The sequence below is a fragment of the Nannobrachium achirus genome (genome assembly GCF_963921795.1).
Source record: "Nannobrachium achirus genome assembly, chromosome: 1".
In the NCBI taxonomy this organism is placed as follows: domain Eukaryota; kingdom Metazoa; phylum Chordata; class Actinopteri; order Myctophiformes; family Myctophidae; genus Nannobrachium; species Nannobrachium achirus.
This window is the reverse complement of record NC_137810.1, coordinates 52,645,471-52,664,945: the sequence shown is the minus strand read 5'-3', so window position 1 is coordinate 52,664,945 and position 19,475 is coordinate 52,645,471. Positions and strand designations below refer to the sequence as shown.

The following is a 19,475-nucleotide window of genomic DNA, read 5'->3' as shown; positions in this document are numbered from 1 at the left end:
ATCCGCGCACACATTTTGCCACCCAGATAACGATGCTTTGCGCTCAAAACTAAATATGCGAAAACATCAGCCACTGAATAAATAAATTAAAAAACACATTGCCATTTACAATTTTAGCACCGAACAACAGGGCTGATTTATAATCATTCACGTTTAAAATGTACCATATCATCGATGTCGGGCAGAAACCTTGTGTCTCCATGTTTCAATGTTGTATTTATAAAACAATGTCCTACTTTATCATAAAAGTGTCGCACGAAAGTAGTGAAAACAGCAGATCTGCAGTACAAGCTCACAACGTTGTGAGCTTATAGCTAAGCTATTTTAATCTTTTTTTTTTAATCATAATAAAAAAAGTGAGGTTTCCACCTGGCGGTGAAAATATGATGCAACATTAAAAAAAAGAGCAACAACATTTCACACAGCTGTGACATTCCCCGGTTTATTGTCGAACTGACCACGTCAGAGCGGCAGCCATGCTAGCTAGGTCTTACATCACACACACGGGGTCGGGGAGGGTCGGGGTGATGTGAGACGCCATAAGATATATCATACCTGCAATCCCTGAGTTGAGGAATGGGGAGGACAGGCCTTCATGCTCGCTGTAATGAGATCCCTCTCCATAACCCTGGAAGAATATTGGCACAAACATACACTGTAATGAGACTTAACCCATTTAACTATTACGAAATAATGCCAGGTCTAAAGTGGGTTTAAGGACCATACCACTGCAAACCCATGCCATTATCACGCTTCAGTTACACGTTGTACACAAAAAATGACCGGCGTGAATGTGTCAACTTTCTTCATCCATAGCCATCAATAGGATTGACTAGTCAATGTTGGCTAAACATCACTGAGAGTTCTTTAGAATTTACCAAACACAATGACAATATAACTTTGACAGAAATAACCACACAATAATATTTGGTGTGGATTATCTAACTCAAATGAGTTTCAAGTCTCTGCATGTTGGTTTTCATATTGTGCTGAAAACAATGAAATTCAATATCCTCCTCGACAATAAAAAACAAACTACGGTAAGCTTTGGAAAATGGCAATAATTCAAAATATAATGTGTCCTAGTCAATGGGCTAAACATGCAAGAACACTGGTGTGGTCCTTTAAAGTGGTATGTTTGTTTTTTTTGGCATACGGCAGACGCATGCTAAAACAACACATAAATGAAAAATAGCCAGTGATTCGAGGCCATCTCCCCCCTCCATGTGCAGCTTAGTGGTTACCCTCCCTTTTGCCTCATATCTCACCAAATGCATCCATGCCAAGGAGATCTGCATCGGCTCGGGGGATTCAAACACCGACTTTCTTAATTATCAACTTGTGGTAATCAAAGTCTGCTGCATTTATTTCACCCCCTGTTCCTTGTATTTACAAAGAGTTGTGCCAAGACAGTTACGGAGGATGTGAAGCCGCAATTACCGGTGGGCTTCCACAGAGGTTCAGGACTGGCAGAGAGCTTGCCAATGCATGATTCTGAGCCAAGGCTATTAGATAGAGAGGAAAACTACTGCTCCGAAAAAAAAGGGTGTTTGGGGGGGGTGGCACAGAGCATGCCAAAATACTAAGCTGATGTGGGGTTTGCAGGAGAGGGTGTTATTTTGCTGTGTACATGTATGGCTGGTTTATTGTGTGCAGAAATTCGTGTGCACGTGAGATAGAGACAAAGAGGGAGTTAGACCAAGACAGATATGTACAGAGACACAAAGAGTAAAATGCTCATATACAAAAATTAAAAATAAAGATTTGTAAACAAAATGTGTGTCCGTTCTTACCCGTCCCTGGTTAAAAGAGGGGCTGTTCTGTTCCGCTGAGCCCCAGGACCCAGAGCCACTGCGCTCATCTAGACCTGAAAAAGACGACATGTTACATTGATTAGCGAGAAGAAGACCAGTAACGTAGCATGAACATAAAGCAGAGCTTGAGAGACGCCACCAGGAACGTGACTTGGCTACTGCCATCAAAGGCTCATTAGCATTCCCTCAATGAGACTATAGCATTACTGCCCTACGTTTCACCACAGGTATGTAGCAATGTCCTTATCCTAAAGTCACATCAGCCGGTGGCACCTGTCGACAAGTCGTATACTTTAGTGTCCCGTTTTATTGACACATCCCAGAGGACCTGGACAAGCGAGGCAAAAATGACTTTCATTGTACATAACAGTTATATTATAAAAGGATTTGTAAATGAACTGAGACCCATTTAAAAATATATATATATATATATATATGTAAGAAGATGCTTCCCCTTTTCACACATGCTCTTCCTATGTATGGGAATTGATTGGGTGGGTAAGGCGGGAAGAAGGGGTGTTGAGAGGGTGCAAAGTGTTGGGTTGAGATGACTGAGTGTATGATTTGAATGTGTTGCACTGTATTTTCTACTGCATTTTGCACATCTTCACAGTTGAAAATCAATGAACATATTGTAAATTATATATATGCTGCTCAGTATACCCATTACCAATCTAATGAATAGGGGTTTGTTAACAGTGACTGAATATTGGAAACTGACTGCTTCATAATTTGTAACAAAATAAAATCCAACAGGATTAAATCACCTTGATTTATCTAGGTTGCAGCAACTCATGCAGATATTTACAGTGTATGTGTATATCTCTCTCACACACACACACACACACACACACACACACACACACACACACACACACACACACACACACACACACACACACACACACACACACACACACACACACACACACACACACACACACACACACACACACACACACACACACACACACACACACACACACACACACACACACGTGAGTTTTCAATATAAAAACACGGTTTAGTGCTTCTGTGAAACTCGCCACCACATGCATGTCAAAATACCAGATCTAAACAGTTGTTTTAAAGGGGAATATCCTGCTACCACAGGGTTGCTACATACATCTGTAGGACCAAGTGGATACCTTTACATTTGCGATACAACGTTGGATGGCAAACGCTATATGACCGAGTCCTGAGCTCCAGTGTGTGTGTGTGTGTGTGTGTGTGTGTGTGTGTGTGTGTGTCTCATTTGTGCATTTAAGCCATCGAGTGGATATGGGCTGTGTACATGAGCTTAACAGGAGATTGAGAGAGACAGAGAGAGAGAGAGAGAGGGAGGGAGAGAGAGAGGGAGAGAGGGAGAGAGGGAGAGAGGGAGAGAGGGAGAGAGGGAGGGGGGGGTAGAGGGTGTGTCTAGTATAAGAGAATGAAATACATATCTTTGGTTAAGTGTTATACCTATAAGTATGTGTAAAGTAAATCAATTATAGACATCACAACACAATACACTGCTTTTCAATTCATAATTGAAAATCGTCGCGATTAACTAAACTATGTGCTTGTGATTTACAATTGTAATCATTAGACAGCACACGATGCAGTATACCCATGTAAGAGTGCGTGTGTATGTGTGTATATATACATATACATAAATATATAAACCATGAAACAAACGGGTTTAAAAACAGAAATGTGAATGTGATGTGAAATGTTTTAGGTACACAAAGGGCCAGTATAAGTGACAGAGGGGAAACGCGTCCAAAAGATCGCTGGAGCAGAAAACTCCAAAATACCCCCATCATCCCCTTCTCCCTGTCTTATGCGCTAATGCTATCCAGCCTCTCTGGAGACACAAGGCTTAATTGCATACTGATTTGCATAATTGTGCATATTAATGCGGTTTCCTTATGAATATTCATATTTCGCCTTTGATTTTTGCCTAATTAAAAAAATGTGTGTGAGAGAGCGAAAGAGAATGAACAAGCGAGTGGAGGGATGGAAGTAGAGAGAGCGAGGGAACGAGTGTGAGGGGAGGGGAGGGGGGGGGGAGAGAGAGGGAGAGATGGAAAAGAGGGAGGGAGAGGTAGAGAGAGGGGTCTGGGCGAGATCAGCAGCCTGGCTGACGAGTGAGAATGAGTGATGAGACTAACAGAGCGGAGCAAGCACCTACACACGCTGCGACAGCCGTGATCTATGGAGTTGATGCCAGTAGCATGGAGAATCAGGGGAGTGGGGAAGAGAGGGGACGTCAGGAGATCAGCCTCGCTTGCTCACTGTCAAGCCTGGCCCTGCTGAAAGGCCATAGGACTAATAAAAGCACCGTGTCGCTGGCAAAACAACGGGAGAGAGGCTGCTGACGGACAAACTGATAAATAAAGATGGCAGGGCAGACTTTTTAATCGAGACGCCCCGATTCTATAGCTTGTTGTTTTGTCCGGCAAGAGGTCTGACCTAATTTAGAAAGGTGACGTGTTGCTAAACCACCGTGAAACCATTAACAATCAGTTAGTAGAGGACTGCTAGCCTAGCGATGAATGAATAGATCTATAAAATAAAATAAATCAAGGAAACGCATTACTTTGACAGACAGGAAATGTTACTTTAAGCAAAATACTGCACATACTGCACGCACTTCCACACCTCCTCACCCTTCGGGAAACGCACAGATCGTGCATAATCACCACAAAGTAATTTGCTTTGAATAGGCCTAGAAGGCAATGGTTTTGAGTGTATTGAGAGACAAACTCAGAATCGTCCATACCTTTTTCTAGTACACTGCACACCCTCCTACAAAAGACTCCATTTGACCAACGGGGGAGCAGGGGGGATAGAGAGAGAGAGCATGGCCGTGCAGGAGAAGTCTGACAACATTGTTTCACACTTAGTGGAGTAATTAACTCGGAGGCAATTAAAACAAGGTGGAGAGCTGCTGAGGTGACACTGACACTCAGCCAGCCTATGAGAGCCAAACATTGTGCTATACCAGGGGAGGGGGCAGGCGAGAGGAGAGGAGAGGGGAGGGGAGGCGGCCTGTTGAGATGGTTGCCATGTTACCTCTCTTCCACTGATGCCACCGCAAAATATTAAGAACCAGTGACTTAAAGTTACAATAGTGGCCGCTGGGGGAAAATAAGTAACAAAGCTAACGAGCACTGGAATTACTATGCATTCCCACCAATACTTCAATAAGTACGTGGGCCATGTTCTACAAAAGTATTGTGGTAAAACAAAGTATTTTAACTACAACTACTAGTAAAGGAAGTAAAAGTTACTACACTCTAGCCGCAATACTGTATGTGTGTGTCTCCCTCTCTCAGCACGAGATATGTGCAACTTGCTGTGCCGTGTGTTGTGATAGGGAGAAGGGGGAACAGGCCTGTTGTATCCCTTGAAGTTTTGAGTGTGTGTGTGTGTGTGTGTGTGCGTGTGTGTGTTGGGGGGGGGGGGGGCGACGTTGCCAGCAGCTGCAGAGGTGACGGAGGGGACGCCTGCCTGAAGGCTCGTAGGCTTGGCCAGCTCCTCACACTCCACCTCCCCAACATCCCCTCCACTACACTCCAATCCTCTCCTACCCGACACACCCCTCTCCTCTCCACACACACGCTCTGACCACTGAGCAGGGGAGAGGGACGCCTAATGCAATTAGCACCCCTCTGAGCACTTTTGTGTTGATGAATAGAGGTGGTCTGGTGGGCCACCAGACCACTCTGCCGTTCCCGCGCTGCCTGGCTCCCTGACTACACAAGCCGCCCAACGGCTGACGTCACGGACGGACCTCGTTTCTTTTTTGATTTCAGTCGTGCATCATCTGCATCCACCAGCGCAGTTAACAGCAGTAATCACATCTAGACCCACCACTGCAGCATGATCGCAAGACCCTGTAATCTCAACTCACTACTATCGATGACAAGTCCAGGTGACACGGGGGAACAGCCATGGAGGTTTAAGGGCACCTGAAAAGCACACGTTCTCCATTTCACCTACACAAACGGTGTACTACTATTCTGTGTTCCATCCGTGTTATAAATGTGATACACATCTACATGAAACTCCTGGCACGGAATTTGCAGATGTTTGCACTTTGACTCTCGGTTGCCTTTTAGGACCTACCTGGAGCTTGCTGGAAGTTTAATGTGACAGCTATGAGTATCACATCCAAATGTGTCAATGACAAAAGGGGCACACTTTAGGACTTGGGGGTAGGGGGTGTTTTGGGGTGGTGGAGGTGGGGGGGGGGTAGGCAGGAATTAACTCCTCACTGCTAAGTAATTGCCTGCTCTAATAGAAACAAACAGATTCCTGCCTTCCACTGGCTGATCCCCTCTATTCAGTGAGCTCTCTCCCACTCCGGCCACTCAAGCTGCATGCTGGGCCAGTTTAAGAGGCTGCAAGCTGGGGGTGAGGGGCATTGTCTCAGGCTCAAGCCATTTCCTGCAGATCAGTGGGGGGAAGAGCCCTGTGCTGTGTTGGGGGAGGAGTGTTTTACACTTCAGGGTGGGGGAGTCGTTTCAAGTCCATAAGCCCCTTTTTTTGCCTTTGTTCCTCCGTGGCTGAGTTCTCACTCTGGGGAAGGCTGGGGAGTGTGACTCGATTTCACACGGCAGGTTGGCAGGGTGACAGAAAGAGTGGAGCAACATGACTTACTAATAACATTCAGGAAGAGAGCAAAAGCTCGCTCAAAAGCTTCAGGTGTTCTGGGGTGGGAAACCGACAGCCATTTTGGGCTTTGAAATGGCAAAAGGAGAGCAACAGAGGCCAAAACAACGAAAACACACTTAACATTTATACGAGTATGTTTATACCAAAATGATCCTGCTCGTTATCGATAATGTGAATATTAGGAGTATTGATTTCTAGTGTAGCAAATGCCATGTAAAGGTTTTGTTTTAAAATAAGCTATGCAAAAGAATTGACTTCCAGCTACACTGTGTTAAAAACACTTAAGATGGCCAAATCCCTGGGGCTATATGACTCACATTGGATAGATAAAGACAGGGGATTTAACAGGAGAGACCACCACACATACAGGCATGGAGCAAGCTGTTGCATGTCCCCCAACAAGAACTCCCATCAAAGTGAGGCTCTAGACAGCTTACTACCAGCAGTAAAATATACACATGCTTTCCTCATCCTGCCTAGGTTAAATACATGCATTGCATATTTCTTTTTCCGGATTCCGGCTGGGTTCAAAATGTGAAAGTGCTGAATGTAAGCAATTTCTTTCCATTTGATGTGTTAAATAAATAAGCACCGTTTTCATGGCACATACTGCAGTTAGCACTTTCGGCGAGCAAGCAAATGCAAATATATATTCCATGCAGGATACAGCCATGTCAATAAACATTAAGTACTACAAAGACAAGCAAGCAGCAAATGGTTGATTAACTGAAATATAAATAATATTTTGAAAAGGAGATGTTTAATGCATGCCTCTTTATGACTAATGACTAATTAGTTACGTTTGATGCCCAATAAAGAATGCAGAAAAATAATGTGGTCTCGGAGGATTCTATAGGTGTTATGCTCTGTGGAGGGAATCTTACCTGATCCACTGAACTGACTGCTAGCGAGTGTCGTCGGTCTTGGCTTTCCATTGGCCACAGGAGGTGCAAACATCTACAAGATAGGAGAGAGGAAATGCTAAGTATCAAAACACCAGTTGACGCACTTCACACATTCAAATTTCACCCAGCCAAATCAAATACTTTGTCACTTTATGTATGACTTCATTGTTCACCAAACCCCACCCCCCACCCTAAGAGCTTTACCATTTGAGAAACGCTACACTTCTTTCTCTAACAAAAATGACAGGTGTTAAGACTCTCTAAAAAACACTCTCAGAAATGTTAATTCTGTGGTCAAAATGTTTTGACTACTAGAAACATTAGTGAACAGATCATTTGACTCAAAAATGTTAGTTCACCAAAGTCTCTGGTAGCATCCAACACCTGAAACCACACTGTGGTAACGTTCTGATATCTAGGCCATTGCAATATGCCAACCCTTGAACATAAAATAAACCACTGTATCTGGTGACGAGTTTGCATTACCAGCTTTGTTGCCGAAGGTGTCAATTAAGGAAAACCTTCATTCATTTAAATAAATAATGCATTTGGTAAATGTGGCATGTATACACATACACACACACATATATATACATACACTAACACTATATATGCTGAGCATTTAGAACCAACAAGGAAGCCTCAAACATAACACTCAGCATAAAAGGGACTCTTCCCCCCATGACCACTCCTCTTGTTGATTTTGTTATAAAAGCAATGAAAACAACTACTTCTACGCCTAGCATGTCATGAGCACCATAAAAGTGCTGCAATACAACAGCCACATCCTCCTAACCATCCATTTTAATTGACTTTCCTAAATAAAAAGCTACAACTGGAGTTTCTCAATCCTACACATCACAGGGTTTTCAATGACCCCGTCGACACATTCAGTGCTTTTAACTGTAGCTAGTCAAAAGAAACCCCATGGGATATTAGGTCGGCTGACAAACATTTACTTCATTAAGATTCACGTATTAAAATAACCTTTGTCCCTCCATACATAATAATTATCTCTAACGCACAATTTAGTTTTGCCCAGTTATTCAACTTATTGAGACAGAGAGAGGGGGACAGGGAGGGAGAGAGAGAAGAGAGGGAGACAGAGAGAAGGGGAGAAGCCTGCCATTGCTGCTTCATTGGTCCTATGAGAACGGATGTCAACACACAGCTTAACAAAGGCATCAAAACAAACAAAAACACAGGTGAATAAAAAACAACTACCGTATAAATGCTGCAGAACGGATGTCTGGAGAATACTTCTAAAAGCATTGCCGTGATAATCATCAGCTATCAAATTGTGTTTGTTGTGTACCAAAAAGAAACAGGGAAGAAAATCCTCCTCAGTATGAAAACAACAACACTAAAAGAAATTCATCTCCCCAGAACGAATAACAAGCCATCGTCTCAGGTCCAGATCCTATATCGTAAATGTGTCTCTTGAATTGCTCATAGCATTCAGGAGTTGGTGTAAATGTTATCCTGGTGACTCGGGTTCTCACGGTCCTACACAATACATACACAGTAGTAAAATCAAATTATAGATTTTACTTTCAAGTATCGGTGTTGTTTTCTTTTTAACGAAATTATGTGTCATAATAACAAATTGCTCTTGCATTATCCGAATAGCAGGTGTGATTTCCCAGAGGCTCAGAGTTCCCATTACCCTACTGGTGAATGAGTGAAGTTCGTATACACAACTGAGCAACTTATCCTTAAATGCAGGAACCCTATATTCTAAAAAACAAACAAACAAACTACAATATAACTACAATTAGCTAAACATCCATCCATCTATTAAAAAGGACCATACCATTGGTATTGCATTTTAGTCCATTGACTATGACTCATGGTATGCTCTACTGCACTACTGCAGAGACCATTTTCCAAAGCATACAGTGTGTTTTCTTTTTTACATTCTCAAGGAATGCCATTGGTTTCCACTAATTTCAGTACAGCATTAAAATCAACACGCAGCAACCTGAAATTAGTTTGAGATAGGTAATCCAACACACTAAGTGAATATTATGTGGTTGTATTTGTCAATGTTTACGTTATCGTTTCATTTTAACACAGTTTTAAGTGTAGTTTGATTTGTAAGATCTAGCCGAAAAGACTGATTCACAGCTGAAACAGTTAACGGCAAAGAAATATCAGCCAGAGAAGCAGAACATTTTATGATAGATTTACCACTTAGACCTTTACAATGTTGCAAAATCTGATAACCTGGCAATAACCAAAAAAATAGCAAACTCTAATATGCAATGGAAAATGGTCAACAGTAAATAACACTATGAGTCGTAGTCAACCTGCTAAACATGCAATACGGCCTGTATGGCCTTTTAAATGGGATGGAAACAAAAGTGTGCCGCATCCTGCCATGCTAGATATGACAGATGTCAAAATCATTCAAAGCCAGTCATTCCTATTCATAAAATCTGAACTGACCAAACGCAGAAAAACATAGTCATGCAAACTCCCCCATGACCCCACCGCTACCCATACCACCCGACTGGCTCTCTCTGCCAGTCCAACTCCTACCCTACCATCCACTCATTCCTGTACCCACCCACCTCTCTGACTCTCCCTCCCGCTGACATCCAAACCCACGTCTCACGTCTATCCGCCTCCCCATCCCTGCCTCTCCCAACGAGACCCCCATACCGCCGCCATCCAGCGACAGACCCTTAACCCAATGCTACCCAGAGTCCCCTATCCCACTGCCACCCCGATCACCCATCCCACTGCCCGCCCCCAAGACCCCTATCCCACTGCCTTACCGCACTGAAATCCAAGAGGTCGTTGAGTTCCTTGTCTTGAGTTCCCACTGTTCCCGCAGCCATTCGTTGCTGCTGCTGCTCGTTCATGCCCTTCAGTCTCTAATAAACCCTACGAGAGAGATTTGCAGATACCAATGTTTAATGGCACCAGACCACAGTGAGTACACACATTAAATGTGGTTATAAAAAAAAGGGGGGGACAACAACAATCTGTCTGATTCAAACTACCACTGTCTGGTTAGATCACTTAAAAACCATAAACAGGGCAGCCATGTAGGCTGCTCCTTCATGTCCTGGAAATACTGGGAATATGTCAACACTATTCATAGGAGCAGGTGAATTTGATGAACTTTCCCCTAAAGCGACAACATCCATACCCACTCAGGTCCACCACAAATGTCTGTCTTTCAGAACTTAGCATGGCATTTATAAATTCGACATAAACACAGTGGCCAAATTATTGTCATTTTGATTCCCCCGAGTGAGGAAAATTTCCCTCAGATGCTGCCTTTCCATTCAGGCTGAGAAAAATACAATGACACGTAATGATGAATATGCTGCCTTAAGTCAAATAACTACCAAGTAATCACTTAAAATGTGTCTTTCTTCACGCAACCCTCGCAAATCATGCACGCATACGTCGATCACTCATTTGCTACATAAAAGATAAAGTAATGCATTTACAATTACAGACATAATTGGGACTATTGTTAGCCCAAGGAAATAGGGGTGAGAGAGGCAGAGTTAATGACTGTATGCAAGAACGTCATTACCAAATTACCATATGTCAACTCCGAAGGAACCTTGTCAAATGACACAGTTGAGCATGAATACTGGATTTACCCCGTTTTTGCATTCCAACGGAAGCCCGAGGGCTGAGGCAGCTCTCTGATGCTGAGCAGGGGCTCTGCATGCCTCACAGAGGAACTGGTGGAGAGGGAGTGGAGGAATAGAGGCACTGGGACACCAACAGGTGGTGTGCTTTTACAGCCTCCTTTGGTGATCCAGCACTAGCATAATTTGTTGTCGCAGTGGAAAAATAAAATAAAATCAAGGGCTTCAAGCTAATAGAATTAACAAAAAACGCGAACATGTATTTGATATGATCGGGGGTGTGGGGGGGTCTTCTCAAGTGAGAATCCCTTGTATACATAGACGACGAGACAAAAGTCTTGGGTCCAAGCGTAAAATCCCTTTTCCCAAATGCAGGAAAATTAACAAGCACTGCTTCCGCAGGGCCATACAGGACAGACTAGGTTTTGTGAATGCAGACTAGCTTAAGTAATCTAACCTTGAGACGGGGGAAGGAAGTGGGCAAACACAACACATATGTGTAAATATGATGATACGCATTAGTCTTTGATACCATTTTCTTAACTTTTGGATAAGGTGAGCAATAAAAGGGCAAATAAAATTTGGTCAAACGTGGCTTAAAAGACGTATTATTTCCAAATATTTGGAGACATCTGACAGTTATAAGGGGGCAGAGCAAATAGTGTGGCTTGTGTGGTGACAAAATGGCATCTTCTGCAACTGTTGGATCAATATTTGAAGGAGGAAAAAGATTAGGGGTCTTTGTCAACCCACACAAACCAGAGAGGGCTCTTTCACAAAGGAGGCTGTATCTCCTAGGGTGAAACAAACCACTGGTTCGCGTGTTGAAACGGATTCTTAATTTGGAACAAGAACTTAACTACATTTAACCACTGGCCATGAGAGCAAACACATCAGAATGATGTGTAGGCCCCTACGTAAGTGAGCGTTGAGTCGACGATGCTCTCCTATTCCTAATGTAGACTAAACAAGTCCCCCCTTCATATACCCTTAATCAACCTGAAATTGTTAGTGTAATAATGTGTTAACATTGAAATATTCTATAAACTGCACAGAAGGCACGTGTAGATTTTAGTTGTTAAAGAGAAACGGTAAACATAATAAATATGTGATTACCACATTGTTATCACCACATTAGCGACTAGGAGTATTCGTGCTCAATGGAAAGGACAGTCAACAGTTGCTTACAAATTAATACCACAAAAAGACACAAATGTAATGCATTTGCATCTTAAAATATAAGCAAACGGGCCCTCACTACTTCCCTTCGCGTGGAATTAAACAATGGACGTAAACGTAATGCTGATACACGGTGTAAACATGATGACTACATGATCCAACTCTTTGACTAGGCCAACATCCATGAGCTTAGCCTACTGACAACTAACCCAGGCACTATTGTGTTTTGAACTGGCCCAAAAATTGTCCTCGTGTTATCAAATAAAGAGGGACCGTCTATCTGCTAAATAACATGGACAAAAACAAAACGACCGAGCTTGTAAATACACGTGCTGGTCCCTGAGATCCATTATATAAAAAGGAACAATGTTTCCAACTTCAACAACCAACAAAATGATAGGATTTTTAGGGTTCAAGTTGTGCATTATGAGGGGAGTTCAGACGGTGGGGGTTGGGTTAAGGGGGGGAATAAGGAATTTCCTGCCAAATGTGCAATAAAAAAATAAAGTCTCGCCTTGTGTGAGCAGGCAGTCCCACAAAGGAATTCTTAAAAAGATAGCCAATGGTGTTTTTTTATGTAATTAAATGGAGAACGACGTTTGTTCGCGGTGTGGCGAAAATTAATGCACATCTGAAAGTTGAAAATGGTTCAACATTTAGTGCTACTAATGGTTCCATTATATTTCGACATGGTTGCTATTGTTCTGGTCGTGGGGCGAGTGGAAAGGGACACACAAAGAGGGGAAAAATCAAAGTGCGGCTTGTTGTAGAGAAGTAACGTTTAGCGTTATAGTGTTTTTTTTGTTAGAACAAAGGAGTAATTTCCTCTTGTTGGTGGTCGGTGCGGAGAGCAGAGACCATCATCACACACTTGGCTCAAAGGCCACCTCAAACCAGACAAAAAACTTGTGCATCCCCCCGCTTTAACCACACATTCCCAAAACTTTTCTAAAAATCGCAGGCAACCCTACGAAACATCATCATTTACTCGTGCAATGTACGGAAATACGTATTAACAAAGCGGAATGTGGAGTAATTACCTTTCCTCTTCAAACGTCTGGTATCCAACAGTAAAAAAAAGAAAGGCAGAGACTCGGCAAGGGAAAAAAACATAAAACTTCGGGAGAATTCAGAGCTCAGTGTATGAAACGCATTGGATCGCCGTTGGATGTCTTCCTTTTTTTGCGGCCACCAAAAAAAACACCGATTTTCGCACGGCGCCCACGTGTTTTAACACAACGTAACAAGTTGTACGGTGCAAACAATTCTATTATAGTAACTATAATCTGGCGTCTTTCCTTTTTGTTGTTACAATGTAGATGGTTTCATTCTTCTAGTAGACATCTTCTTAGACCACCTCCGTCCACATTGTCAGGACCTCAACAACCGTATCCCTCCGCCACTAAAAAAGTGAGGGCCTCAAAGCCAGGCAGCGGTGTCCGATTTCAAACGCCTTTGAGAGGAACGGGGAGGCTGTTTTCGCGAAAATAAAGGTAAAGAAAATGTACCTCGAATGATCGCCGAGGCCGAAAAATCCGCGCGACGTTCCGAAGTTATGGCTCTCTCGTCTTTCTCCCGCTCCGAACGCCTCGCTTCAGAAACACTAGGCTACTGGCCCGAGCGCTATGTTGTCCGGCGGATGGTTACCGTATAGAAAGTTAGCTGCGATTACACACAGCGGCTTGGGCTGAGATGGAGCGATAAATCCGACGGTGTCTGGCGAATGAGAGGGCAGATATAGTTGACTGGCAGACATGAGGGCCAATGGGCGTGGCGAAAACGGACCCGCCCTCTTCCTGACGCTCACTTTCCCTGTGCTGTGCTCTCTGCTCAGGGAGGCTGGCTGAGGGGGGCTGTGTATGCGCTGACATCATTTTATTGCTTTGGTTGCTGTGACCTCCTGCGCTGTTTATTATGAACGTGGCCCCAACACATACATAACACAACAACTCTACACTACACTGGATGGTTTTGTCATCATGTGCAACTACTAAATTAACAGTGGTGGGAAAAGGAATGAGCAAATGTTATCAATACCACAATATAAAAAATACCTGTATGAAAGGCCTGTGTTCAAAAATGTAGTCCTACTAAAGTAAAAAGTACACGAGTACCAAAAGTAAAAAGCTATTTTCAAATGGTCAAAGAAGAAGTGGGTAAACTATGTTTTGTAAATGATAATACAAATCTACAAAGTAACTACCAGCAACCAAAGTTTTCAAATAACTGTTGTGGAGTAAAAGTACAATATCTGCCTCTGAGATGTAGTGAAGTAGAAGTATAAAAGTATTGGAAATTGGAAATACTCCAGTAAAGTATAAGTACCTCAAAATTGTACTTATACAGTACTTGAGTAAATACACTTAGTTACTTTACACCACTACATGTGCAACTACTAAATAAAAAAAACTATTACAATGGCAAAATAGTGCTATTATATGTGTCCTTACATTGGGGTTTTGGATAGATCATAAAGAAGACATGAACTTGCTGCAAAAGGGCCCCTGTTACACTGGTTAACTAGTGGGATAGATTGACATGGAAAAGTCTCCATTCAAAGTCCAGTGTTATATTTGTATTATATAGCCTATAAGAAAATGAAATGGGGGGGAAACAGAACATGCCATTATAATTGACCAAATAAATGCCAACCCAGCCTAGAGTAAACACACGTTGCTTATGTCATACCCCCCTTTTTACAAGATACAAGTTTCAAGAACAAACATTTATAAAAGCAAAAGCTAACCTCCTGATGCTTAAAAAGGATGGACATTTGGTAAAGCCAACATTACCCTTTTGTCTTCTTTATTTTATTTTTTATCCCAGAAACATAAAACCAAGGTATCCCCAGTAACTGTTCGTGCTCCAGTGCAGAGTGGATAGGATAGGAGGGAATGGAAGGAGTATAGGATCACAGAGTAGGGGATCATAACAGAGCATGAATGTAGGGGGAGGGGAGAAGAGGAGGTGACACAGAGTGAAGAGAGAGAGAAATATAGTGAAAGAAAGAACAGTTAAAATTGCGGGGGAGGAGGGGGGAGGTCATAGTTGATGGTCATCAGGAACTTGCCAATAGTATTAGCATGAGCTTATACTGGGGGGAAAGAACATAGATAAACCTAGATGTGGAAAATGTAATTACTTTTAGGCTAAAATGATGACCATTATATGATCCACTCTGCAATAGTATACTTTTAGATCAGCAAGACATTTCCAGTGAAGAGTGTAATTTCAAGTGTTCTCTCATTCACCGTAAACATGTGAAATGGCTCACATAAAATGACACAACACCTGAAAATTGTATGTGGGTGTTAGACAGCTGCTGTTGTGAATCTGAGGGCAAACTTTAGTTGAATGAATTACCATCTTCTGTTTACAATATGATAAGAGCATCTAAAACACATTTTGTTTAGGAAAAACACAATTTTCTGGTATCTGTTGAACGTCATCTTAAACAGGCCTACATTGTAGCATCAACCGGTGGATAGCCTATCATCAGATCAGAATATACAACTGAGCCACTGAAAATGCAAATGTATGCTAACAGTATTGTAATTCCTAGTCTAATGCCTCAATCTGTCTGTTTGCAGAAGTTACTAGGGCTGTCAATAGGACATAATATAGGTAAATAATCCAATGAGTGTCCCCTGGGTGTGGAAAAAGCCTGAACACTGAAAATTAATTAGTCTCGTGGACCATCTTTGGAATGTAATGGGGTTACTGCTTGGAACAAGCGCATATGGACCATAAATACCTTTACAAACACACCACACAGTATATGCACGCACGCACGCACGCACACGCGCGCACACACACACACACACACACACACACACACACACACACACACACACACACACACACACACACACACACGCGCACACACACACACACACAGAGAGAGAGAGAAACATACATTTATGCATGCACACAAAACGCACAGGCCTACAATCTGTACTGAACCAAAAGAAAAGAAAAGAAAACGTTGTAGAATCACATAATAATGTGAGCTATGAGCGAAAGGGCATCTTGAGTTATTTCACTGATTTCGAATCCTTTCATTTGGGAAATGTATTAATCAAGAGATTATATTTGAACAGACGGAAACATCTGTTTGGGAAATGAATTTCTAGGAGAGAACAGAAAAATCGCTCCTATACTTTTTCCAGTAGACGTCGGCGGGGCCCTGAGTAAGAATACTGCTGTTGTCAGTATTAGCAATGAGGCTTGTAAGCCCTCCAAGTAGTTTGTAGTAACAGCTGGGTCTGACATGGAGAGCCATGTACAAGGGCAGCGAGGCTGAAGAGAGGGAGGGGGTAGCAGAAGAATGAGAAGAAAAAAGAAATAACAGAGAATCTCCAATTAAAGGAACACAGAATGCCCTGAATGAGGCGAGGTTAAATGGCAAGCGAGGTTGGCGTCAGAATGAATTTGCCAGTTGCAATCAATTGTCTCATGGACACATCTATGGCTCAATAGGCCCCCGTGCCCATAATATGGTGGATTTAAAATAATAGCTGGATATCGACAAGGCAAATAAGACATTTTGCTGTTTAAAAAATTGTGTTTTAAAAAATAAGACAGACAGGAGGGAGCATTTAGGGAAATCTAAAATTAATATGCGAAATGAATATGTCATATGCACTGGACGATGGATAAATTGTCATGTGTCTCCAAAATCATGATACATGATACATCATGAGGCCACTTCATGACCACAAAAAAAAACCTTAACCTTAAAGAATAAATTAGTCATTAATCTCAAAATTCATCCACAGTACAATGGACAGTATATGTGCAATGGGCTGGATTCTGCATATGCCCTCGTTACTTCCTTCAAGCCATTCCCGCTTCAAATCTGTAATTAACGACAGATGCACATGGAAAATTAGCATATGTTTGGCACATTGGTGCTAATCGGTCATATATTTGTGCATATTAATGAAATATTTATCGGTGGAGATCTTTAGAATCACATACATTCACATAGGCCTAATAACAGCATGTACTAATGTGTGCTAATTATTTAATCCAGCGTTAATCTTTTCCAATCAGCACTGGCCTAAATGAGAAGAAAGAAGAGGAATGCTTTGTTGTAGGTCGACAATGCTGATGTAAAACATATGTCATGTTTGTTTCCCTGAATCCTGTACCACTAACAATCATGTAAGTGTTAACATTGTAGATATTGAACTTACAGGCCTATCACTTAACAACGTGTGATAGGGAAGCTATCCTATCTGTCTACCTGACTCCTACCTAGCTCTTTGTACTAAATACTGAGCTGTCTATTCCATTTCCATCCTGCTCGGTGTATAGGAAGCCAGTCATGCAAGCCAAACCACATCACATCCCCAGGTTAAATCACGCGCACACACACACATACACATACACACACACACGCGCGCGCACATGCATGCACGCACACAGGCCTATATGTACCCCGACAACCACCTGCCTCATACACACACGCTTGCATGCACGCACGCACACGCACACGCACGCACACACACACACACACACACACACACACACACACACACACACACACACACACACACACACACACACATGCACACAGGCCTATATACCCACCCCCTACACAGCTCTGTGGCAAGGCAAGGTTCTCACCTCTTTCCATATTGAGCCCGCTCTCAGCCAATTGCCAGTACTCAGTACTGGTAAAAGCTTAGGTTTGGGTTGGGGTGGGGGAAGGGCAGAGGTACATAGGTTTCTGATCAGAGAAGAAAAACTAGGCCAAGACCGACAATCCCCCCCTCTCTCAAGTCAAACCCCCAGCCCCTCCCAAACACTGCAACTTGTTACTGGGTTATTATGACAGCCACTTGCAAGAATGTCATTAATGGAGAAACAACAAACCGACTTTCACTCACAATCGAAATATGTTACGTTAAAAGCGTAAAAGGCTTCACGTAGTTGTGGTATGATTCATTCCATGCCCCTTTGGAAGCCGAGAGTTAGAGGCTGGGGGTAGTGGCGGATAGATTGATAGTGTTGGCTGGGCGCCCATGCTCTGAGTCGCTCTGTGCTGAAGGGGAGGAGACAGGGGGGATCTATCTGTTGTGCTCTTCGTGCTCATGATAAACTGACTCCCGTCAAGCTTCTTCCCCCTATTACAGCGCGCCTGGCAGAAAACACCCAAACTCGGACTGTCTCCAACTTATTAGACAACAGCAAAATGTGGTGGAGAGAGCGGAGTGAGTGATCTAAACACGGCTGTGTAATCCACAAGGTTAGGCTAACCTATTGTAACAAAAACATGGGCTTTGGGAAAACATGCACCGCAGAGTGCAACTGTTATGGGATGGCTGAAAGACAACGTGCCTTCTTGAACTCACACATGTCTGGAAAACAGTTGATATCTACAGGGACACCGATATCCCAGCATTCACATGCGCACAAATGCAACATCTTCAGCAAAAAAATCTAAACAAAACAATAACCTTTTCTTTTTTTGCCCCTTATCCCAGAAGAAATAACGAGTTTGAGGGATTGACCGTGACCATTAATCCAACCAAAACATTTCAGGGACTGAACACAACACTGTATTATGCCACACACAAACACCACGATCACCAATCTATTTATGAAGGGGGGAAGAAAACTACATCAAGAATCCTTTAGCCCTCCCTGTGGACTCATTTCACACAGGTTTTCCTGGACACTGCCTGGCCCTGTTCTCTCTTGTGGTTTTATGGGGCCCCTCCCTGCCATCTTGGAATCCCATTATGGTTGCACTGCAGTTCCATGGGTTGCCCCTGTTCTGCCACCCATGCTTCAGGTACTGTGAACAGGACATCAGCTTCCTGTTTACAAAACCAGCCACCTCAGAACCGACCTCACCACCACCAGACCGCATGCCCGAGGAAGAAGAGAGCAAATACCGGGAAAAGAAGACAGGAGAAATTGGTCTAGGAAGGTAGCTGAAAAAGAAAAGGGAAAGGGGGTGGGGGGCGGGGGTATGGAAACATGACTTTGGAGACAGAATTTCTTGTTGAGAGATGAAGTAAAACAACAGAGGAAGCGGCTGGTGGAGAGGGAAAGGCTATTCCTGGCAAACGTCGAAAAATCTTTCCTATTTTAGATGTCTATCTCTTGACATTCAGTGTGAAAATAATACAGTTGTCTCATATCGAGTGGGAGGTGTGCAGAAAGTCATATGATAACAATCAGATCAGGAACTGAATTGACTCTAAATCAATTGAAGTAGGCATGTCAGGGCTGCCCAGGACAGGGGGGGGGGTGGGGGGGTTGGAGAGTGAAAGGAAAGGAAGATA

The 19,475-nt window shown here is 42.9% G+C and overlaps 1 protein-coding gene across 8 annotated transcripts in view; it reads right to left on the bottom strand.

Moving 5' to 3' along the window:
• tcf3b (transcription factor 3b) overlaps positions 1-13,816 on the bottom strand; it is a 28,881-nt gene extending 15,065 nt beyond the window's left edge. For 6 of the 8 annotated variants that reach the window (XM_080734394.1, XM_080734397.1, XM_080734395.1 and 3 more), the window contains exons 1-5: positions 13,218-13,777; positions 10,165-10,273; positions 7,364-7,436; positions 1,794-1,867; positions 556-628 (exon numbers count right to left, since the gene is read on the bottom strand). In XM_080734394.1, the coding sequence (XP_080590520.1) occupies positions 556-628; positions 1,794-1,867; positions 7,364-7,436; positions 10,165-10,251 (307 nt within the window). In that variant the 5' untranslated portion in view covers positions 10,252-10,273; positions 13,218-13,777. Of the gene's footprint in view, positions 1-555; positions 629-1,793; positions 1,868-7,363; positions 7,437-10,164; positions 10,274-13,217 lie in introns of all 8 variants that reach the window. The other 2 variants (XM_080734401.1, XM_080734400.1) reach the window with 2 other exon arrangements.
• Between the last annotated feature and the right edge of the window lie 5,659 nt (positions 13,817-19,475).